Source organism: Ptychodera flava (genome assembly GCF_041260155.1).
Source record: "Ptychodera flava strain L36383 chromosome 23 unlocalized genomic scaffold, AS_Pfla_20210202 Scaffold_23__1_contigs__length_28996876_pilon, whole genome shotgun sequence".
Lineage (NCBI taxonomy): Eukaryota > Metazoa > Hemichordata > Enteropneusta > Ptychoderidae > Ptychodera > Ptychodera flava.
In genome coordinates, this window is record NW_027248277.1 from 7,967,841 (window position 1) to 7,992,273 (window position 24,433).

Consider the following 24,433-nt stretch of genomic DNA (forward strand, 5'->3'; position numbering starts at 1 on the left):
TCAGCCAAGTATCAATACCCTGTAAGTCTAGTGACAGCTAACATAGTAGAGCTGAAAGAACTTAATGCCATTGGTGACAAGCTGAAGGAAAGTATCGCTTCAATGTGTGCTGCGTTGGTCATGAATCCATTTCAGTGGGTGACTATTCAAGCTGTCAACATAGGTGATTGTGGTAGATACCATGCATTGCATGACATTGATCTCTTTATAGGCTCTCGTGAGGAACCTCTGAAGAAATTTGCACTACACATCATCAACCAAGGACTTCCATACATAAAACAGAGGTCTTCACTGTGGTTTCAAGCACGAAATGAGGTCAGAGTCACAGCAAGTACACTGTTTAATGCTGTAGGCTGTGCAGGATTAAAAGCACAAAGAGAACATTACCAGCATACAGTTCTTGGTTTTGAAAGACCTGCCCCTGACAACACAGTTCAGGAAGCCATGGACTGGGGCACAAAACACGAAATATGTTCATTGGCCACCTTGGCAACCAAGTTCGTACCTGCCCTATATCTTGATTGCTGCTTGTTAGAAGTTGGTGCATTCCACATACAAGTAGGAAATGTTGCAATGGTTATATCACCAGATGGCTTCCTCCATTGCAACACAAGCCAAGAAGATATTGCAGCTGTCGAATGTAAATGTCCCAAAAGTGGTAAAGTGCCAAATGCAATACAGCCACACTATTACTTACAAGTACAAGCACATATAAGAAGCAAACCTGGTATTGAATGGTGCCTCTTTTGCGTGTGGACAGATGAAACAACGAAGGCATTTAGAGTAGAAAGAGATCCTGAGATATGGCCCCTTGTACAAAAAGAAGTGAATGATATCTACGGTGGAGATGTGACAAGATGTCCCACAAGACTTTCTGATACATCAAAGGCCATCAAAGAAATGATCAGAGTCAATATTCCAAGTATTGTCAAGTTGTTGCTGAACTACCATCTGTGCATGCATGCTGTTTTGAAGATGAGGTCATTACAGTATCTGCAGAAAATCCTGATCCATACACAACAAGTGTTACACATGATAGCTGTCTTTCAAGGGATCCACCCAACATACAAGAGCTACCATTATCACAACTAGGGGAAACACTGGATGAAGTGAAGTATTACTTAAAGCAACACCACCAGTTATCCAGGAAGAAAGCTACTGAAGTAGTTGCATTGTTGCATGCAACACTGACAGACTTTGGTCTGCAGAACTAACACACGGAACACCCATTTGCTATTTTCTGAAAGGTTACAGCTTAGCTACCAGTGTTGTCAGAAACATTTTGGAAGATGTCCTTGACTACTGCCATAGCAAAGGCATTCATTGTCCAGTGCAGAGTTTTGACGGCCAGTATTTACCATTGCTGCAAACTAGTAAGGATGGGCACCCTCAAACTCTCCTGGAACTACAGAAGATTTTCTGGAAGGAAGTTTGTAAGATGACCAAGCAACAAATGGTGACAGATATGAAAGTTATGAATGCTATTACTACACTGGATGATGTCTTGAAGAAAACTGTGACCTCAGCAGGAGTAGTTACTGTGACGCTTGCTTACCCAAATGTGCAACTTCCTAAAACAGCTGTTGCAAGCTTGAAGACTGTGAGAAATACAGACGGATCACTGCAAAGCCAAGCTACTGGTAATCAAGTCATTCGACAGATAATGGAAGAACTTCCAGAGAGTGTGATTTCCTTGGAATTAGATTCAGTTATTGATCAGGATAATCACCACACTGACCAACAAAATCAAGCTCTATTTGATATCAAGCTCTATTTGATATCAACTGTGACAACTTCAGTATTGAAGAAAGTGAATCCACTGCTCAAGAGGAAGACAACAATCCAACTTTTGATGGAGGGGAAGACTGTGAAACTGCGGAACATTCCACATTTGCACGCACTGCTTCAGACATTGACACTACCAGTACTGGATACAGCAACATACTGGATGCAGATGACATGAACAACATACTTGCATTGTTGAAAGATCAGACTCCAAAATGGAATGACAAGAACATTAATGATTTAGAACAGCAGCTGCAAAATTGCCAAAGTCTTTCAAAGCTGACAATCACAGAATTGAAAGTTCTCATGAAATACCTCAAGGATTTTAAACACCACAATATTTTGATGTCTGGTCGAAAAAACATTCTTATCAGTACTCTGAAGAATATACTTCATCTTCCTGGTGATGTAACTGCTCCTACAGGTTACAAGTCACCATCAAAGTTATCAGTGATGTGTGTAAAGCTGTTGAATAGCAGAGTGTATCCAAAGCAAGCTCTAGCCATCTCCTATGCTAATTGGAAATTTCCAGAAAGAGTATGTAAGTGGAGAAACACCTCAAAGATAAAACACAATATGGTGATTCCACAACTGGATGACAAGACAGGTATAGATTGGTTCTATATACCTGAATACTCGGCAGATAGGGGAGAACTTATGGTCAGGAAAATAGATCCACATCATCTATTAACCAGACACAGATCTGCCCTATGTAAAAGAGACATCGGTCAGGCAAGGAGAAGAGATTTCCTTGAAGTTGCAGCAGATAATACAACCTCTCTCAAACTTGGTATGCTAGAAGAGAGTTTGGATATGCAAAATACTGATTTTGCACTGATCACATTCTCAAAGGATGTTCAGGATGAGTTGGCAAAGAAGGGTCACAATTCTTCAGCCAGATTCTGTCAGCTGGTACGAGATTGGTTTCACTCGATGGATGAACCAGGAATCCCTTCAGTGGAAAGATTTAAAATGAAATTGAGGTAGGTGTTAAGTAATATTAAATGTCGTAATATGAAAAATTGAAAATATGTTATCAATAATGCATCATGTAACTGCTTAATGGAGAAACATACACTGTAAACATACACTGTGCATTAAATGTACCAGCACACACATTTTGTATTGGAGTGTTTGTTGAAGAAATATGTAATTTTCGTAACAGCAAATGAGGACAATATATTATAGTTTTAAATAAAGCACAAATATTACATCAATGAAAATGAATTATAAAGAGTTGCACTAACATCTTGGTGTCATAATGTGCAAACAGTCTATGACAGTACTCTCACAATTTACAATCTCTTATTTATTAATGAACAGATACCGAGAAAGCCTCCTATCGATGGTTGATATGTACAGTTTTCCACCACCAAGAATGTATGTCAAAGGCTATCCAAAGGCATTGTGGGAGTCTACAATTTCCAGTATTGATGCAGACCTTATACTGTGTGGGCTTGTGAAAAGACGAACTTACAATCAGCGAGCAATAAGCAGTCAGATGTGTGAAAGTTTATTTGGCAGTCTGTCATCGCTTTCAAGTTCAAGGAATGGAGTTCCAAATTGTGTAGATTTGGAGACAAACTTTGCAAAGATATGTGGAGAGATGGTTGTACGTTATGATCCAAACAGGTATGATTCCTGCACATAGAGCTGGTAAGACATACTTGTAATTACATTCTATCTGTTAATGTTATGAAATGGAATGTTTTCTGTATAATTTTTATTGAAAGCCACTTCATACACAGAATATCAGCCCTGTGAAGGCGCAGCATGCATGTTTCATCATTGTAGTATACATGATCACCATTATACAAAACTTCTGCATGATGATGACATACACATAACATACTTGCTAAAATTACTGTTTCTTTGTTAAGAGACCATTGCTTAAATGTATGGGCAGACTCATACTGGACAACAAGGAAATTATGATCTAAAGTCAGACAGTAATTGTAAATTGGCTTTTGCAATGCACGGAATAATTTGCTGCTCCTCAAATCATTAATATTGCTTGAACTAACAATATCATCATGCATTAAGTTCAAAAAGTAATTTGTTGGTATCATTGCTTTCAGAGGCTTTCCTGTGAGGCTTTCATCAGCTACAGTATATCCACAACAGCAATTAGAAGTGGACTCTGGACCATTGCCTCGGCCTATGCCCCCTCCGGCTTTCATTTCAGAGATAACCCTACATGTAGGTAGTACACATGATGTAATTTACTCATGTAATAATGTACTCTGGCAATACTGATACACTGCTAGTAAAATTGTCAACTTTTTCATTTGTCCTTGGCAGGCTCTATACATACAGTGGGCTGTTATATGCAATCACTGCATGATTATAGCTATGACATGGGTTTGCATATGGTTTTGAGAACAAAAATTTCTGCAAGTGTGCATCAATGTATTTTCACATCTTTGATAAGTGCAAGATAAAGCTAGGAAACTGGCAAATTTACTGACCGTGCAACAGACCTTGTGACTCATAATAGATTAATTATTTTGTGTAAATCCCTTGTATCCAAATTATCAGTTAAAGAAATTGAACCAAACTTGAATCTTGAATCAGGGCTGAATTAGTTATTAGCGAATTAATTATTATGTAATCCTTTCAATTCATTTAGGATCATCCATTTGATAAGCCTGCCAGGAAACGTACAGCTCGGCGAAAGTTACAAGGACTGACAAATCTCCATGAGCCAGCTAGGGAGTCACTGGTGTCAGGGTATTTCATAGAGTTAACGAAGGACGGCTAAATGCCCTCATAAGACTGGGCAAAAGTGGAAAGACAGAGTAAACAATTATTATGACAACCCCTACCATACTACCTGAAGTCTTTGTTACCTTTTTCACAACGGATTAGCATGTGACCAAATCAGAAAGCACACAATTCATTATGCTTTGTATCCTCGGAGATACCTGAGTGAAGTCTACCATGGCTCCCATGTGTAGACAAATTCACAGACTATTGATCAAAGTTTTGAAAACGTACTTTTATGCACACCATTCCTCTTAATTCTCATTTTCAATAATTTGGAAAATTATGCATAATTGAGAGAGGAGATAGCATTTTTGTGAAATTTGCCACAGATTGTGTCCTCAGCCATACGGAATAATGTGATGGAATGTAAGGAGACTACTTGCACCTGTTTTATGAAACAAAAGGATATTGATTTTTTGCAATGGAAGTAACAAAAGAAATTTGCATGCTAAGTTTTCTCAGAGAATGACCCCTTCAGTTCGTCATAACTTGCTGCCAAAAAAGCATGGCATTTGTAGTACCTGCAGAATGTGACTTTTCTGGTTGTTTAGCCTTTATTTTGAAACTTTCACTGATATATCTAAACATACTTTTACTAGATATTATTTAACAATTATTTTGATGCTGCACATTAGTGCTTACATGCAGAACTGAAAAGGTTTTTTAGAAAAGTATCCTTCAAGGATACAAATCAAAGAGAATTGTGGGTAATTTATTGTACTGTGAAGCATTGTCTATGATATATATATTCCTCCCACCATTCCATAGGTATCTAGTGACCTTGTCTGTGTTTTTCAATGTGTAAAAAGAAAAGTAGACACACAGGTTATTATTAACAATGTAATAGTTTAATATATATTTCTCATATATTTTGTGTTCTCATAAAAATAAATGGATAAACTAAAAATAAAATTTCACTTTCACAAACAAAAATAAATATATACTGGCAGCGAAGCTCCTGTAAACGTCAACATGTGTCATATGTAACTCAATATCCTGTTTTGCAAGTTCAGATGAAATACCGATTAACATGAATACAGCAATCCATAAAAAGAGTAAAAGAAAAAGAGTGACTGTCAGGTTGGCTAAGATTTGCATATCATTCTTGAAACAGCTAAATAAAAATGCACATGTTAAGATATTCACAATATTGTTGTTTCTGGAATGTTCTTTATACTGGACTTGTAAATATATCTTGAATACCTAAGGAATCACTTAAAATAAAGAGACACTTTGCTTACACTTGGTTCAACTTAGCAAGCCAGAGTGAGTTCACTTAACTAAGTTTATACGCTACCTGGGAACATGCATACCAAGTTTCAAAGCAATCAGAATAGTTAAAGGGACAGAGTCGCCCATTTTTCATGAATTTTGTTTGATACGAGATACTACTTATATTGTTTGACATGTTGAAAGATAATGAATGAATGGGTTACTATGCATATATTCGACCCAAGTTTTGGACAAATTAAATGAAATAATCACAAAAATGAATTCATGGTCATGACCATTAATTGGTTTCATGTGTTGTGTCCAAAACTGGGGTCGAATATATGCATGGTAACCCATTCATTCAGTATCTTTCAACATCTCGAATAATATAAGTAATCTTGTATCAAACAAAATACCTGAAAAATGGGCATGTTTGTCTCTTTAAATCAGAGTAAATAATTTTTTGACCAAAAATGAGAAGAATTGCCCCATAAATACAAATATCAACATTTAACAGTTTTGTTCATTTGAACAAATTCACATCTCCACCCCTGGGTGCACCTGTTCACCAAATACTAAGACGGTAGGTGCTGCAGTTTTGAAGTTTTTGATGATGGAGCAGACATACACCGGCAATAGTATACAGACGCTGCTGACTTACCATGTAAGTTCTCTTTGGTATACTGAATGTGAGCTAAAAACCGGCTGAAGTTGACTATGAAGGGAGGAAACGTATTTGAACTGAGTGATTTATGCAGATATATTTAATTTTGGAGCAGTTCTGTTAAATAACGAGAATAAATGCTATCACCCCATTTGTTCCACTACAGTTGAAAGTGGTGTTTCTCAGATTTCTATTCACTACTTCTGCTCAGACACTGCTATGAACCCTTGACCTGATATGTTATGAATTGAATAGTATGACCTGCTCAAAAGTCAGATTCTGTTGTTGTGGCAGCCAATGTTATGTGCGGTCGGTTTCAGCAGCACTACAAGTAAGTATAATTATGGTTGGAGTATTTGTATCAAACCAGTGTATTAATAGTATTTTGTAAGAACTGAATTAGCAATGAGTCATACAGAAGTTGTACTACCTCAGCAAAAATTAAAGGCGTTTTTTGCTGACATTTTATACACCAAAGACACCTTATTTTGTAAGTTGGTGGAGTCTGTATGTACCAGTATGTTAGTATTTGCAGATACTCCAAAACCTCAGTACAAACCATCTCAGTATTTGGTGTACAGGTCCACCAAAGGGAGGAGATATGAACTTGTTGAAATGAACATGTCAGTGTCAAAAATATGAAAATGAGGTACAAAAAGGGAAAATCCAGCACATTGTTAAAACTCGAGATCTTGTTTGCAAGTTTGAAGTTTGCTAAGTGCATAAAGTCAACAGTCTTCCCAGAGATGGTCAGTAGTATTATGACAAGGCCTCTTTCTGGCTTCATGCTTTGACAGTGCATCTTTGGTTTTGAAACTTTGGCCACACAGGGCACAAACAAAATCTCTTGCATTGCTATGCTTGGAAATCTGGTGTTTCATCAAGTCTCCCTTTCTGTAAGTTTGGTAGTCACAGGATGAACACCGAAACTCTTTGTTGCCAGAATGTGTTTTTAAATGAGTAGTGTATCTAGATTTCAGTCCAAAAGTTTTTCCACAGGTGCAGGTGTACTTCTTTGTATGACATCCTTGTTGATGTTGTTTCAACGACATCTTAAAGTTGAAGATCTTGGGGCATTCATTGCATGAATGTATCTCTGCAATATGGGAAGCCTCGTGCCACTTCATTCCTTTGAAACTCTTTGGCTCAAATCCACAAACCTTGCATTTTTTAATGCCTTTCCCACTGTGTGTGCAACTGTGCTCTTTGAGATGTCTCCTTTCAGAAAATCCCTTTCCACAGAAGCAGTTGAAAGGAAACTTTCCAGTATGTTTCCTTGTATGCTTCCTGAGGCCAGTTTTTGATTGGTAGACCTTGTCACATACCTCACAGCTGTAAGATACTCTCTTGTCTTCCCCCTCGACTCTTTCGGCCGCATCGGTGTTTTCATTTTGTCCGGCAACTGCCTCATCGGGAAAATCTCCAGCTTCAATACTGTCTACGTCTACTTCTAAAGAGTGAACTCTTTCTTCCAAATTCATAATTCCACTTTCCGCAACTGCCCCATTTGAAAAATCTCCAGTTTCCACACTCTCTGGATCTAGTTCTGAAGAGTGCACTGGACTCCTGACAGCAACACCCTCAATGTCAGCAAATATTTTCAGGGCATCTGATATAAAATGACAAGCAAAAAATAAAATAATCTAGTTACACAACTGAAAACAATCCTTTGAATTTTGGGTTTGCACTGCATATTGAAAATGCATGGAAAAACAAAAATTTTGAACGATTTACACACTTTGCTCATCATGTTTGTTACACTGTAAAATACTGACAGGCAAGTAATGGTAGGAGAGGAGCTCAAGTTCACTGAACTTCAAATTGGTAATCAAATCAAAAGTGATAAATTGGCATACTGGTTCATCTGCAATGGTATTCAATGTATGAGTTTCAATGCAATGTATACAAGGGAAATTAGCAGCAGAGGAGTTGGGTTTACTCGAACTATGGACATGAAATTCCTCTCTCTATTCAGTTCTACATGTTATCATCATTATTATTCGAAAAGCAGCTCAAGATCATGAAATTTGGAAGCAAGATCGAGTAAAAGTTAAAAAAAATGTCCTGCATGAAGGTATAGGAGGTTTACCACTCACTGAGTGAACTGACGCGGTAACACTGAATTCTCAGTCATTATTCGAAAACAAACAAAGAAACTTTCCAGGTACACTTTCTAACATCTTCCACACTGTATGGGCTACTTTAAACGATCTTCAACACCAATATAGTAAAGATATGGCGTAAAATTCTTACCGTCGCCAGCATCTGACTTGTTGGCTGCCATGTTGTTAGCGCCACCAACGGCGGAACTTTAGTCAAAACGTTTGTTTTTTCGTCACGACTTCTGGATAATCCGGCACGGCATCACTTTTCCCGAAGCGACTACCTAGACCCTGTGTCAAAACTACTGCGTGCATAGTGATGACATCTCTTTCACTGGCAAAACTACGATTTCTTAGGTACCCCTGATCTTATTAGATGGCAATTTTACATTTTATGGAGAAAGCACAAAATAACGATGAGATTTTATGACAATGGGGTATCTTCATTTTCCTCATACATGACCTTGGTGAGAAAGTGACTTCATTTTGATATTGGACATATCTATACTAAAACATACAAAGACATTTTGTTATTAAAACCTCCTTGTATCTGTAGCAGGATATTTTATCCTCAAGTTGATATGTGTCATGCCCTCAAAAGTGACTGACAGCCATTTCATTAGAAACCCTGTATCGTCCCGGAAAAAATATCCGATGTGACCAATGCATATCTTTAGTACTGTAAATCAGGAAGACATCCTGATCTAACTCATTAAAGTTGTGATGATTGTATTTGCACACAGTGAGCGTTGCTTTTTATTTCCATGTGTTTTTAGTGATTTACTGTTTTCTTTTAGCATCCTGTGTCAGAATTTGACGTTTAATTTGCCAGTGTGCTTCTAACCAATTGTATCACTCCTTAAAGTATACTGTGTGATATTTTTCCCCCCAAGGGGTACTTCCAATTCGTTTAGAATTTATTGATTACACAGTCCCTCTAGTCCAGCCCAGGACTGATGGGATTGTCATTGACGCTTGAAATTCTGTTTCCATGGTATTGTTTGCATCACGGTACTCAGATTTTGAGTGAGTTTGTTTATTGTAAAAAGTTGACTGCTTTATCCAAATATTGTTTGTTCAAGCATAAAGCACCTCCAGCGATCGTATACCACGAGATTTTGACCAGTTCATGACATACATGCACGAGCGAAAGCGAGTGCATATGTGAAGTATACTGGTCAAAATCGAGCAGAACCCTGCTGAATGAAAAGGTTCTCGATAATGTTGTGTGAGAGCTTTATGTGCTACCAAAATGATTGACAAGCGTTAGATCCAAAATATTGGCTTGACTTGTCGGATTAGGGTCCTATTGTGAAAATTGTCGCAAACATCGATATCGAAATTTAAGAAAATGCAGTTTTCTTTGTAAATTGTAAAATTGGTACGCAAGTCATTTCTATCAGCAAGATATCTCACAAAATGGTTATCCCGCCTGAAATATAAAGCAAGTTGAATATAAATTTTCACATTCCCGAAACAGCAATTTAAGGGTTTCTAATTTACAGAAATAGTTAGAGATTTTGGAATTTTCTCTCAATTCCCTTCAAGGGTGATCTTGAAAATAAAAAAGAAAAACTGATCAAATAAATTAATTTTTTGTTCTGTGGCATCTCAAATGTGTAATGTGTCTGCAGCCATCGGTACTGGGTAGAGCTCGAGTAAATATGGCAAGAAATCATATTGAAACTTCCACACCTTGACATTCATTCATTCTGCACCAGTTTTGCGAAAAGCATACAAAGCAAACAAATAATTATTAACATATATTTAAATCTAGGCACCCCTACACATTCAAATTAAAGCAAAATTTGTTTACACTACATAACTGTAAAGTTGTTATTTGTGGATACATTAGTATATATCTGATATCAATGATACAGGTTTGAACAAAATTTGCCTGCATTCATTTGTATTCATTTATGAATGTAGTAAGCTTATTTCAAACTGCAAATTCGGTGGTTTGCCACATTTTTTCTCATAATTTTACAACTGCAGTCGTACGGAAGCCGACTAGCGAAGAGAAGTAATTTACTGTACGACTGCAGAATAATAGTCATAATAATTTATACCAAACTTGGCGTGCTGAAGCACAGAACACACACCTCATCAGGTCAATGTGTCAGAGCGCCGATACGATATTTCCAACATAAACACTGACCCAGGGTCTTATACAGCGGGGTAACCATGCTATGCATACTTGATGGGCATTTATAGAAATGGGATCCAAAAACTTATTTCTTTGATCTCTCTCTCTCTCTCTCTCTCTCTCTCTCTCTCTCTCTTCTCTCTCTCTCTCTCTCTCTCTCTCTCTCTCTCATATATATATATATATATATATATATATATATATATATATATATATATATATATATATATATATATATACACACACACACACACACACACACACACACACACACACACACACACACCACAACACATGTCGTGCTGTCACTGTCCGTGGCCGGCCAGACAGATGCAGTCAGCAATGCGCGATTTACACGCACGCTCTTGGGAAAGTTCCTTGACCTTGTAAACGGAGGGAAAAACTACTCGCTCAAGCTGCATAGAGGGAATTCTTCTCACAGTCCACTGTGGTCTATTCCGCTCTGCGTCTATGCGCCCCATAGACGTGTATGTATGTGTATATATATATATATATATATATATATATATATATATATATATATATATATATATATATATATATATATATATATATATATATATATATATATATATATATATATATATATATATATATATATATATATATGGCCGGCCAGACAGATGCAGTCAGCAATGCGCGATTTACACGCACGCTCTTGGGAAATTTCCTTGACCTTGTAAACGGAGGGAAAAACTACTCGCTCAAGCTGAATAGAGGGAATTCTTCTCACTGTCCACTGTGGTCTATTCCACTCTGCGTCTATGCGCCCCATAGACGTGTGTACATAGGCATATATGTACACACACCATGGGGCGCATAGACGCAGAGCGGATATAGACCACAGGGGACTACTGAGTTCACCTCTACCTCACGCTCGACGCGTCACAGGAGTATAATAATTTTGTATCTAAACCCGGAACGATCGTGGATTCAATAATTTTCGCCCGATTTTCACGAAAGGTCGTCTTTTATCAAACGAACTCAAAATTTTGGCGAGGATTGAACGCCATCAGGGGGTGACTCACCGCACTGACATAGCGCGGTATACATGTTGACTGTATTAGAACTGATTCACGTGCATTTCGTGGTTTTCACGTCATAATAAGAATACTATTTAGTTTTTGGTGTAAAAGAAAATGGCTGGGTGCACTGGACACGCGAAACTGACGACCATGTGTAATTTTCATTTTGCCAAATTTCCTTCGAGTACCAAGTAGGGGTGATCACCGGGGGACAGGTACATCTGGTATTCCATCAGCACAAGACGCGATCGTCCCATGGGGACAGACAAATCGGAGTCAATGTTACCTGATAGAAAAGGTTTTAAGCCAACTGAGATAAACGATGTTACTTCTACGACTCTCCAGGTAAAGCATGTAAAATCCTGTCCCGAGAAAGGCATTTTGTTGGATACAGGCGATAAAAGCACTCCGTGCGTGAAATTGTGAGATCTCGCGAGAGTATGGAATAAATCACATTTCGTGAAAAATTTAGATTGTTAGCATCTAATTTGTGCACCATAGTGTTCTTGGCAGTACAGAGAAAGCGGGGGCTAAAAACCCCATTCCTCTGTGTTCTGGTATTCGAGAACGGCGGTAAGAAAACGCTGGGGCGACAGTGTGCAACCCGCGATTGTTTTATTATATAGTAACGGATAAAACATTTCGAAGTTATTACATGTATATCGTCTGCTCGTATATTTTCGTCACGGGCTTGCCTAAATATAACTAACCTTGTTTTAACGACCTACATGAAAGTTTGTCTTTCTTGGGATATCGTTTAACTAGTAATATGCTATACACATGCTATAGTCGCACTACAAATCGTAAAATGTGGTGTGTGCACCTTCTTTGTCGTGTATTTTCATAAGTGTTGTCGGATTTTTGTGGCCCATTTATGTCTATACTCGATATAATTCAGTACATCGGTATTAACCCTTATCAACAAGAAACTTGTCGTATAGCGGTCAATTCATAAAAGTCATGATGCAGTTGACCAAGCCGTACTCTTCAGCAGACCAAACGACATGAAAGCAACGGGCGCTCTGGATAAAAGATGTCCGTGTCGCGATGTACGTCGGTCTCAACGCGAACAAATTTCCAACGCGTTGGTATGTTTATTTTATCCAAAACCTGATTACTTGTATATATTTTTACTTACATGTGATCATAACTTTCAAACCAATAATTTGCCAAGACTCGGAAGCAACATCGGCTCCCTAAACTGAGCAAAAAACAACCCTTAGGTCAAATGCTGGGTCAAGGGACCCAAAAGCTACAGTAGAAACGAGGAGGAAAAAAGCTTGTCCGTAAAGTTCGGTCCAAGGTTATTGCACAAGCTTGGAACAAGATTTGGAAGCTAAAACTTTTATAAAGGTTAGTGCCCCAAGGTTCAACAAATGTATGCAAGGAGAAGCTTCAGCAATCCATGGCACATTTCGGCGATCCAATAAAACAATTTGCACCTTCAAAAAAGAAAAACGATTGGCACTAATTTGGGATAATTGGATTTTCATATTTTGCAAATTTCTCAAAAATGTCAGGTGCCATATAACTGAGTGTTGCAATATTGCAAATTACTCAAAAAAAAAACAAGTGTGTAATGTAAAAAGAAAAGCAGATGAAGTTACATTTGCAGATGAAATCGACACTACTTCATCATCCAATTATCCAAAATTAGTTCCACTCCTGATAAATCGAAATGGGGCTACTTTTCAATTTTCATATGGCTGCAAGTACCATCCTCACGGCAGTATACGGTACACCGGTTTCCTATATCTCAGACCAAAGATTTTACATTTAAAATCGGTGACAAAACGCGGCCAATCTGTTTATCGCAACGAAATTTTAATAAAGGAATTAGAAAACAGATTTTTTGTTGATTTTCATGCTAGGCTAAAATCTGTTGCATATTGAAATATACCCTATTTCTTTTTTTCTATTTTCAATATCAATTTATCATTTCGAAATAAGCATTATGGTGCTACTGCGTGGCAGAGAAATTCAGAGAGCGGCCAATCGCCCTGTTTTAGCGTAAATTGAAAATAGGAAATGCAGACTATTTCCTATTTTCAATTAGGTCAGACATGCGCAATGACATGTAGTGCCGCCAACCCAGAAAGCTAAGGGAGTCCGACGTAATTAAATAATGATTACATTGTATCAAAAATGTATCAAAATTATCCCGCGAATTGAAAAGATTTTGACGTCAAGATACACTGACCCTTGTGGTACGTGCAGCACTGGCGTAATTACCTCGAAACGAGAGAGGGCAGATCAAAAATGTCATCCAACTATTCTAACTTGAATGACTAGGGCACGTGATGTTTACCCCTCAATGGCCCGCCAAACTAAATTTAGTACAGGCATTGCATGCGCGAAAAGTAATAATACCGCAGAACAATAAAATGATTACCATTATGCTTATTTTGTAATCATACTCTTATATTAGAAATAGGAAATAGAAATATGAGTATATTTCAATATTCAATAGATTTTAGCGTACAAGCAAAATCAACAAAAAATCTATTTTCAAATTTCTTTATTAAAATTTCGTTGGGGTAAACAGATTGGCCGCGTTTTGTCAGGGATTATTTAAACATAGGCTTAATATAATAATCAAGATGATAAAACCATTTGAAAATTGAAAATTAGCCCCATTTCAATTTTCTTTTTTGAAGTTGCAAAGTGGTTTCTTGTTGGCCGAATCTTGGACGTACCAGTCTTAAATCAATGTCGGTACGCTCACTATTGTACTGAGCTTCGGCGCCACGCTTCATATGCGGCCTTTGACTAAGTTTTGACCAAGGTACTGCACAATCGCCTGTGTAGGGAGAGCAGTTGATTTATTACTTTTTATTATCAATAATTCATTTATTTATTTATTCGTAAATACCGTGACTAATATTAAACGTTATACAAATATACACAACCTGAGCTGAGAATTGAAGGATAAGGCCAAAAAAATAAATTGTGCTGTTTCGATGATGGTTATCAAAAATAGGGTAGGTAGGTGGGCAGGAATTTTTTTTCCAAAATATTTTTCTTTTCAAATATGCATTTTTCAGGGTTTGAGGGCGGTCAAACACTGGCCACAACATTTCCGGAAAATGTATCATAGCCTATATACATACATAAAAGACATCATCGTTCAAGCAAAAATCAAATGCCAAGTAACGAAGCGTGATTTTAAGCAATTTTTCTTCCTTTTTTACTTCTGTGTTTACGTAGCTCTAAAAAGTTTAGGGTCGGCAGGTAAAAAGTAGGGCGGGTCGGGTAATCGGAACAACACAATTTTTTTGTTCGGCCTCAGAAACATATTTGGCAGGCGATAGTGCGCCCTCGGCGACAAGACTTGTATTAACCTAGGTCAGAGGTCATAATTCAACGAATGCTTACCAGGCTGCCATACAGTACACAGGCCTTGTTCGTCTCGGTGAACGCCGTTTTTCTGTTAGCAGAAGAGCTCAAATCGTGAAATAACCATGGGTGAGCAGACAACTATAGCCCAGTGTCAAACCTTGTCAGACACAAAACTATCACGGACAGACAAGATAGACGAACTATTCGATCAGGTATGTGAAGTAAGTTCTTGCAGTCTAGCCAGTCCACTCATCATGCACAATCACCTGTGTTCTTTTCGGTTCCGCTCTGTGCATATGCGCCCCATAGCTGCAAAATTGTAGCGCTACGGTGAGGCGGTCGGTCATTTTTGGTTTTTGCGACTTCGCTCACCAGTAGCGCTACAAGGCCGATGGCCCTGTAGAGGTGAAAATAAGCGCACCCCATTGAACAAGGCGTGTTGATGTGATTACCAACTTCCGGTAATGGCGGCTCCCTGAAACACCGATGCCCAACGCACGCCCAATCTTTATGGAACGCGATCGACGTGTTTGAACAAATTCAAAACCCAATAAACGACAAAATTAGTGAAGTATAGTATTGAGTCTTCAGTAGTGATAAATCAGTACAAACAAATGCAGTAAATATGCAGCATTTCACATCAACACGCCTTGTCCAGTGGGGTGCGCTTATTTTCACCTCTACAGGGCCATCGGCATTGTAGCCCTACTGGTGAGCGAAGTCGCAAAACCAAAAATCACCGACCGCCTCACCGTAGCGCTACAATTTTGCAGCTAATGCGCCCCATAGATATGAGTACATATGCCTGAGATATGGGGCGCTCAGGCGCAGAGCGGAATAGAACACAGGTGATTGTGCTTAATGCAGCAACGCAACCGTCACTGAAAAAATGCAACCAGTACAAATAAATAAATATTATTGGTTGCATCAGTGACCGTTTGCTTTCATCATTGAGTAGAATGCCTTGTTACCAGAAACACATCGCTATTCCCCAAGGCCGTAGGCCGAGGGGTATAGCGATGTGTTTCTGGTAACACACGGCCACGAGGGGTAATAGACGAGCGCTATAGCCCGAATAAAGACCAGGCTATAGGTGTTTTATAACACACCACATGCTCATGTTGTATTGTTATATAGTTTTTAATGTGTTTTGATATTTTGCACCGCACCAATCTATTGTGACAAGTTTCCTGGGCGATATTTCCACAGCGGTTACAGTTGTACATGGTACCACTTTCTTTCAAAAAATATTCTAAGCATACCTAGCGACATCCTTAGTTGCACTTCAATCTTTTCCATCGATGAGCTGTTCAAGTTCCTACGCTGTTGGAATGTTGGAAAATGTTGGAAAATCTGTTATAGAGAATGTGTCGTAACCTATTCCAGAAGAACATAAAGTTCTAGTGACCCGCCATTGTTGCAAAGCTGCAGACGACACTACGATCACGTGACCAGGCACTTTTCCAAATTTGGTCACAACTATTTCCCTGGGGAAATAGCTTTTCAAAAAATACCCTCTGACGTCACTTTTGTCGATCCGGTGGGGACTAGTGGTATCTATTTTCTCATCACGTGACGTATCCTGGCCAATCGCAACAGGGAATGAGCATGTGGCGTGTTATAATACTGTCTACCAGGAGGGCTTAGTTGCAAAACTGTAGCTCTACAGTGAGGCGGTCAGTGAGTTTTGGTTTTTGCGACTTTGCTCACCAGTAGAGCTACAATGCCGAACGCCCTGTAGCTTTCAAAATAAACCCGCCGCATGTGAACTCCCACGTATTTACTGCATTTGGTCATACCGATTTATCACTACTGTAGACTAAACTGAGACTATTTAAATAATAACACACGCCAGCAAGGGCAAGATCACGATTTGTTGCCCGCCCAAGGGATGGTGCTCATGACGGTAATATTGATGATGCCTGAGCCGAACAAACACTTATTTTCGAAACTTTGCTCAGAATGCAGTCAAGTGTCGATCGAGACTCGTCCACAGTGAAACGTTCTATTTGTTGCTCGATCGCAATGCTACATGAAGTTGAATTAACGTCTAAAAACGAAGACAGTGTTGTTCGAGCTTTTCTAGTTTAATGTACTAAACGTCGTCTTGTACTTCAGGTCAAGCTAATTTCTTGTATCTTTTCAAAAGCCATTACTTTACAGAAAATACAAAGCAAATGTACTCGATGATATGGTACGCACAGAAAGGACGCGCGGTATTCCAGAAAGTGGTAGCAGGCTATATCACTGCACGCGACAGGGCTGTATCAGCGCACGCGACAGGGCTATATCAGCGCACGTGACAGGGATATATCACATAAGCCATGTTCTGTCACTTTTTGTTCTACCGGTATATCACGTGAGTGAGGCTCAGCCAATCACAGTACCTGAATAATACGTGAGGTAATAAACTACCGTACACTACCCTTGTGGTTTATTAGGTTTGGTATTTGTTCACACACGTCAATCGTATTCAAAAAAAATCTTGGAGGAGCCATTACCTACTTCTGGTATACGGTAAATGGCGGCTCCCAGAAACACACTCAGTGTTTATGGAAAGCGATCAACGTGCTTGAACAAATACCAAAGCTCATAAGGGACAAGCTTATTGTAGTATATATAGTGTTTAGTCTTCAGTAGTGTTCAATCGGTATGACCAAATGCAGTATATGTAACACGTCTGACCTGAGAGTGACTGCAGCGTAAGGTGTATCTACACCGATGTTAGCATGCAATAGCATGCTAATTGTTACACATTTTTGCCATAAAGGGTATATGGCTGTCAATTGTTTTCTAGAATAACAATAGACTATAGCAGTTTAACTCAGAAATGCTAAGTTCAACAACAAAAATTAATAATGATTCAGGTCAGTTTATTTTAACAGGGCTGAGAACACGATATTTATTTCCCACTTGAGTTGGCCGTTCGTTCTCACGAGAGTTGGCTTGTTTCAAAATGGCAGTGCACAGTGGTAACAGAAACCAGCTTTCCAAAGTAATCGAAAATAATCATTTCGAACTAAATTTCTCTCAGAGAGATTCTTTCGTCAGGAAAACACATTGTCAATTAAGATTTGTGATAGATGAGATCTTTAATTCTATGTAATCTTTGACAAAGTAGTCAAAATGGCCACGTCCATTTAAACAACCGGAATCGCACTCTTTTCAAACTCGTAGGTATAATAGATTCAAATTCTAAATATATTCATGTACACGCATTAGTCTGAATGCTCGTTTCACGATCGACCTGCGGCCACTCGCGCTGCACTCTCTAATATGTGAGATTTCATATAAAAATGCTGCCTATGTGTGGCGCGCTTATTTTGAAGGCAACAGGGCCGTCAGCATTGTAGCTCTACTGGTGAGCGAGGTCACAAAAACCAAAACTCACCGACCGCCTCACTGGTGAGCTTCCATTTTGCAGCTAGGGAGGGCTATGCATGCAGGTGGAGGTAGAACAATATGGCTACCTCCATGAACCTGTTCTGCCATTTAACAGCGGAATGTTGGGTGGGCTGTTTTAACACTCTGACACTTCCCCGCCAACCATTCCAACAAGGAGCATCCAGGATTTAACATCCATCATGCTGTATATGGACCATGGAGCTATTTGGTAGTGCCGCCATGCATGGACCATCTCTCTCTACTATGCTGTTTCACAGGGTTCACAGTAAGATCCAGTCTTCAACTCTTGGGTTTTTCCCATCCATGGGAGGCGCCTAGTGGTCCATGGACAGGTTTTCCCTTCCCTATTTCTATCCTTCCTCTATTATGGAAGAAAATAGAATATGTATGAAGATTACTTTATAAACATTCTTATTACCCATGTGGAATATCAGTCAACATAAAATTGTGTATCTTTTTCCAGGGTGAAGAATTAATGGAAAAGCTTGGATGTCAGGTGTTTATCCTTGTCTCAGGAGATGGAATCTGTTCCAGTTATATGGGAAGTGAAGTTCTCTTGAAAGAGTTCTGCTCTTCAGGACTGAAAATGAAACCACAGGATGTTCCAAGAACAAGGAAAAACAGTGAGACGCAAATGAATTATTGGATTGCAGAGGACAATGGATATGGACAACAAATATTACTGAGAAGTGTACTGCAGACTTCGTACGATAAGATGCCAGCTAGCTGCTCAATGAAGGAAAATACGGCTAGTGTTACCATAGTCACAGGTACCAATGTGTCGACAGATATTGAGCAAAGGTCAGAACATGAGGAAGGGGGTGATGCACTGTTGCCAAGTAACGAGAGTTGTGAGAGGGAGGATAACAGTATTTCAAACGATGATGACAATACAGTGCTGCCAAACCTCACTTTGGAGGACGTAAAGCATGAAAGTAATAACAATGCTACCAAGACTATATGTTCAGAAAATGACGTAGGAGAAATGACAGAAAATTGTCCAGTGGAGAAAGAGACTGTATCTCCTGTTAATGACATGATGGAAAGGGAAGAAAGATGTCCATCAGAGAAAGAGATCACACCGAGAAATAATACAGAATTTGTGAAAAAACTGCGTAGAAAGAGGAAAACAGGTGAAAAACAACGTCGTCTTAGACACCGGTACTACAAATTTTCCCCAAGTGACCCAGATAAACACCGCAGAGGAATACAGAAGGTATTCAAGAAATTTTATGAGACAAAACCAAATTTATGTGACAAGTGTGGATTTTCTTTTAGAAATCCCCATGGATTGGAAGTTCATCAACATAGGGCGCCATGCCCGGGACGTAGATGTAAATTTTGTAGAGTAAGCTTTCCATTTAAGCTATGGCAAAAACATCTGCTCGATAAACATGTTGCGGAAATTAAAATCTATGAGTGCCACGTCTGTGAGAAACAATTCTTACAACGTATGGAGCTTAGTTGTCACCTTCAGATTCATGAACCAGAGAAAACTTATATGTGTGATATTTGTGGACGTACCTTAAAAACTGAGCATTGTTTAGCAACTCATAAACTTATGCATGAGGGAAAGAAATTCAAGTGCGACTACTGTGATTATAAGACTGTCAGGAAATGTGATCTGACAGGACACATGCAGCGCCACATTGACAAATCTAAATTACAGTGCAAGGAATGTGGTAAGCAGTTACTCAACTCAAACAGTCTACGGAAGCATATCCAGCGGTTCCACATCAAATTAAAATATCCATGCAGTGATTGTGATCAAGAGTTTTGTGTGCCATGGGAGCTGCAACATCATGTGGAACGGCACCACAGTGGCGACAGAAATCTTCTGACATGTGAAAAGTGTGACAAAGGATTCCATACAAAGAAACTGCTGAACGCCCATTTGAGAGTGGTTCACAGCGAACACCCTGTAAAGTGTCAGATTTGCCTGAAAGAGTTTCGACATCATTCGAGGCTTAAACGTCATCTTAGAGTTCACGAGAGGTCAGAAGTCAAAAAGGTAAAGTGTTGATTCTGTCCTAGATTAGTTATTATTGGGTCAGAGATGAAAAACCCGTATAACAATGTCAAAGTGGTTGTAACCACAATTATTGCTGTCTTAAATGGCTTTTGTCTTGTACTAGGGGCAAACTATGTGATGTTGAAATGCATTGTGGGTAGAAAGTCAACTTCTCACCACAGCAAGAATTTGAAATTGTGATATTGCTGAGCTGTTTTGACTGTGACGTCTTCGCTAGGTGATCGGGTGCTGTACATTGTGAGTTTGAATGCCATGGAGAATTTACTGAACTTTCTCATCTTTTTATCTTTTCAGATGACAGACACAAGTCAGAATGGTACATCTGAATTGGCAAGTATTGTTACCATAGTAACAGATACAAATCAGTCATCTATAGATAGAGAAAAGACAGCTAATCAGCAAAAGACATCGAACAAAAGAAAAAGCAATAATCCTGTAGTGCGTGGAAACTCCAAGAAAAGGAAGGCTGTTAAAAAGCAACACAGTGTACACCCAAAGTCTTCTGCCAAAAAGCCGAGAAAGAAACAGAGAAAAAGAAAGAAAAAGTCCCAAAAATGTTCTGAGACCAACCTGAATGCATGCACTATGTGTGGATTTCCGTTCAAAAAACCCATTGGCTTGGATGAAGGGGAGCCTAACTCGAGACGCAGGTGTAACTTTTGTGGAACAAGTTTTCCAGTCAAAGAAAAGCAACAAAATTTCCTTGATAATCGTTTAGCAGAGATTGAGATCAATGAGTGATATATCTGTGAGAAGCGATTCATTCAAGATTTTCATCTCAGTAGGCAAAGTCCATACGGATGGACCTGAGTTCAAATGAGGTTTATTTGTAATTGTATGAAAACTTTAACATCTCTTGACAATTACAGGCTAATTGGCTTTCAGGTAAAGCCGTGAAGTTTGTGCTATCACCGTGATTATAAGATTTTCATAGAAACTGTTTTGCAAAAATGCATGCAATACCAACCTATTATTGGAAAATTTGACTGTAATCATTTGGTTCGGCATTCAGTCAGTGCAAGCAGTCTATTCTGAAATATTCAGTTTTTAATGATAGTTTCCTATATCAGTGCAATCTGTGGGAACAATTGTTTCTGTGCATTTAGATCTACAACACTATGTGAAAGGACATTATAGAGGATACACAAAACCTTCACATGTGTTCCACACATGTGAAAGGATTTCATCAAAGAATACTACTGTACTGCTATCTGAAAGCATGTTACAGTGAGCATTCTGTGAGGTGTTAGATTTACTGGAAAAACATTTAGACATCATTCCCTCCTTAAACCTTGTCTGCTGGTTCACAACAGGGTCAAAAGTCAAAAAGGTCATGAGTTCACTTTTCCTGAGAACTCATCAGTCTAATATGCTACTGTTACTAAAGCGTTGTATAATCATAGAGTGATTACGGGGTATTTGACTTGCTTTTAGACAGCGCCCTCAGACACTGACTTCGGATGGGGATATTCATCATATTTTCTTAAAAGGGAAGTGGTCGTCGGAACTGCACATGTGCAACTTTCTTGTTTACAAACAATGTATTTCATGCACTATATATAGATGCATCATGTCAAAGTAGCTGTGACATTTAAATTTTATGATGTACATTAAGACAAATATGTTTTAACTTTCATCAATCGCCAAGTAGCTTGGTTACAGTGTTTATATCATTCGTAAGGATCCCTAGCGACCTTTGAGCGCCGCTCAGAGGACCACCACCCTTTTAAAACTCTTTGCTAATCAATGAGACTTGTTGCTGTCTACCTATGCCACTACACATGGTGTGGATACATGACAATTTTACATTTTATGGAGAAAGCACAAAATAACGATGAGATTTTATGACAATGGGGTATCTTCAGTTTCCTCATACATGAGTTCGGTGTTAAAGTGACTTTATTTTGATGTTTGACATATCTATACTAAAACATACAAAGACATTTTGATATTAAAATCTCTTTGTATCATTAGGAGGATATTTTATCCTCAAGTTGATATGTGTCATGCCCTCAAAAGTGACTGACAGCCATTTCATTAGAAACCCTGTATCTTCCCAGAAAAAAATATCCGATGTGACCAATGCATATCTTTAGTACTGTAAATCAGGAAGACATCCTGATCTAACTCATTAAAGTTGTGATGATTGTATTTGCACACAGTGAGCGTTGCTTTTTATTTCCATTTTTAGTGATTTACTGTTTTCTTTTAGCATCCTGTGTCAGAATTTGACGTTTAATTTGCCAGTGTGCTTCTAACCAATTGTATCACTCCTTAAAGTATAGTTTGATAATTTTTTCCCCAAGGGCAACTTCAAAATTGTTTCAAATTTATTGATTGCGCAGCCCCTCTAGTCTAGCGCGAGACTGATGGGTTGTCATTTGCTTGCAATCTTGTTTCCCTGGTACTACAGTACTCAGATTTAGAGTCAGTTTGTTAACCGTTTGAGCGCCAAAGTCAATTTTTGTCACTTTTATAAAATGTGCCCCAGTCAATTTTTTCAGATTTTTGCCAAAATTTTGGTGAAAACCTGTAGCCAATAAAATGTGATGTCCATTTGATCCAAAATTATCAAAAAAATTACAGAAAAATTCATAAAAATTGTAAAATGTTGCACTGAAATTTTGGTGGGAAAAATTACAGCACTCAAAGGGTTAATCATAAATAGTTGACTACTTTGTCTCATTATTGTTTGTTACATTTTATTTCAATCATTTTTATGACTTACTGCACCAGATATCCAGATTTGCCCCAAGTCTGCGAGCATAGAAATATCAAAACAGAGTAACCTGAAGGAGTAAACTTCCAGTGGACTGCAAGCGAAATTGAATAATATATACTTTAGCAAACAGTGGCACAGATAGTTGGGTAAACATGATTGCTGTCCTGCCAGTAACAGCTATAGGTGCACCTGAGAATGGCCAACCAACTCGAGGCTAAGTCTATGACATTATTCTATTCATTCACAATCTTAGCCTCAAGAGTTACCCTACTTAGGGTCATCCATGTCCATGCTGTTTATGCAAAGAGAACTCGGGTAGCTCAACATCAGAATTAAATTTTGAGCCCTGAAGTACAATTTACTGTAGATTTTTGTCTTCAACATGACATTTATGATAAGTATTTAAATAAAAACTGCCATATATTCTCAATTTGGTTTAGTAGGGTGTGAATTTTTTTATTGAATAAATCTGTATGCATTGAGAGTGATGTTAAACAAGCAACCCATGGTTACGTCCACCGTCAACATACACTTACTCCTCCAGTATGACCTTCATTGACCCATGTTCCTTCATCTCTTGATGCAGGGACCATTATCAAATTTGTCTGAAAGAGAAATGATGAACATGAAAGTTGCTAAATAAACTTGACCCGGTGCATACAATTCTTACATTGATTGATTTCCCTTCAAAAAAATGTTGAAATCATGAGTTGATGTATCTTGAATGAGAAGTTATCACTGGAATTGCACTAGATGATGCACAGGGGACACGTGCTCCTTGTTTATTTGTGTCTGTGTTGGTTTGTGTGTATGTTTGTGTTTGTTTATTTGTTATTTTTAATAAAATAACAGCGAAAAGCTATTTTGTTAATATTTGTCAATAAAGAGCAGTTTATTTTTTTATTTGTTTGTTTGTTTGTTTGTTGACATGTATTTCCGATGGTTAGGGTTAGGGTTAAGGCTTAGGCTTAAGTTAGGGTTAGGGTTAGGATTAGACTTATTCACTCCCTCTATATGTCTGGATATATAGAGGGAGTTTTCATTAATCCAGTTGTAACTTTTGGTGTTTAAGTGATGGAGCTTTATCAAGGAGAAAGTCCATTCCATTTTCTTTAATTAAAGCACTTAAACAGTTAAACCAGGATCTATTGTTAGTGTTGTTTACCATTTGCTCCAGAAAAGCTTCTTTAGCGAGATTACAATGTGGAAGTTGT

At 38.4% G+C, this 24,433-nt stretch overlaps 3 protein-coding genes across 4 annotated transcripts; 2 read left to right on the forward strand and 1 right to left on the reverse strand.

Moving 5' to 3' along the window:
* The first annotated feature begins 1,438 nt into the window (after window positions 1-1,438).
* LOC139123730 (uncharacterized) lies at window positions 1,439-5,930 on the forward strand. Its single transcript, XM_070689885.1, has 5 exons — window positions 1,439-1,640; window positions 1,769-2,768; window positions 3,109-3,417; window positions 3,864-3,984; window positions 4,415-5,930. Exons 1-5 carry the CDS (start codon window positions 1,439-1,441, stop codon window positions 4,544-4,546), a joined length of 1,764 nt encoding a protein of 587 aa, XP_070545986.1. The 3' UTR covers window positions 4,547-5,930.
* Window positions 5,931-7,155: 1,225 nt separating this feature from the next.
* Window positions 7,156-8,711, reverse strand: LOC139123731 (zinc finger protein 501-like). The gene is made up of 2 exons (XM_070689886.1): window positions 8,681-8,711; window positions 7,156-8,036 (listed from the first exon to the last, which is right to left on the reverse strand). Exons 1-2 carry the CDS (start codon window positions 8,709-8,711, stop codon window positions 7,156-7,158), a joined length of 912 nt encoding a protein of 303 aa, XP_070545987.1.
* Window positions 8,712-15,084: 6,373 nt separating this feature from the next.
* LOC139124151 (zinc finger protein 58-like) lies at window positions 15,085-22,654 on the forward strand. 2 transcript variants are annotated; one of them, XM_070690291.1, is made up of 4 exons: window positions 15,094-15,272; window positions 17,210-17,463; window positions 18,929-20,476; window positions 20,792-22,654. In XM_070690291.1, exons 3-4 carry the CDS (start codon window positions 18,941-18,943, stop codon window positions 21,236-21,238), a joined length of 1,983 nt encoding a protein of 660 aa, XP_070546392.1. In that variant the 5' UTR covers window positions 15,094-15,272; window positions 17,210-17,463; window positions 18,929-18,940; the 3' UTR covers window positions 21,239-22,654. The 2 variants fall into 2 exon arrangements, with proteins under 2 accessions (XP_070546391.1, XP_070546392.1); XM_070690290.1 differs by lacking the exon at window positions 17,210-17,463 and having other exon boundaries at window positions 15,085-15,272.
* The last annotated feature ends 1,779 nt before the right edge of the window (window positions 22,655-24,433 follow it).

Coding starts and splice junctions, on each gene's coding strand:
- LOC139123730 (XM_070689885.1), top strand. CDS start 1,439: ATGACCAAGCAACAAATGGTGACAGATATGAAAGTTATGAATGCTATT. Junction 2,769..3,108: donor AGATTTAAAATGAAATTGAG/GTAGGTGTTAAG, acceptor ATTAATGAACAG/ATACCGAGAAAGCCTCCTAT. Junction 3,985..4,414: donor TTTCAGAGATAACCCTACAT/GTAGGTAGTACA, acceptor CAATTCATTTAG/GATCATCCATTTGATAAGCC.
- LOC139124151 (XM_070690290.1), top strand. CDS start 15,183: ATGGGTGAGCAGACAACTATAGCCCAGTGTCAAACCTTGTCAGACACA. Junction 15,273..18,928: donor TAGACGAACTATTCGATCAG/GTATGTGAAGTA, acceptor ATCTTTTTCCAG/GGTGAAGAATTAATGGAAAA. Junction 20,477..20,791: donor AGAGGTCAGAAGTCAAAAAG/GTAAAGTGTTGA, acceptor TTATCTTTTCAG/ATGACAGACACAAGTCAGAA.
- LOC139123731 (XM_070689886.1), bottom strand. CDS start 8,711: ATGGCAGCCAACAAGTCAGATGCTGGCGACG. Junction 8,037..8,680: donor CAAGTCAGATGCTGGCGACG/GTAAGAATTTTA, acceptor ATTTTATATCAG/ATGCCCTGAAAATATTTGCT.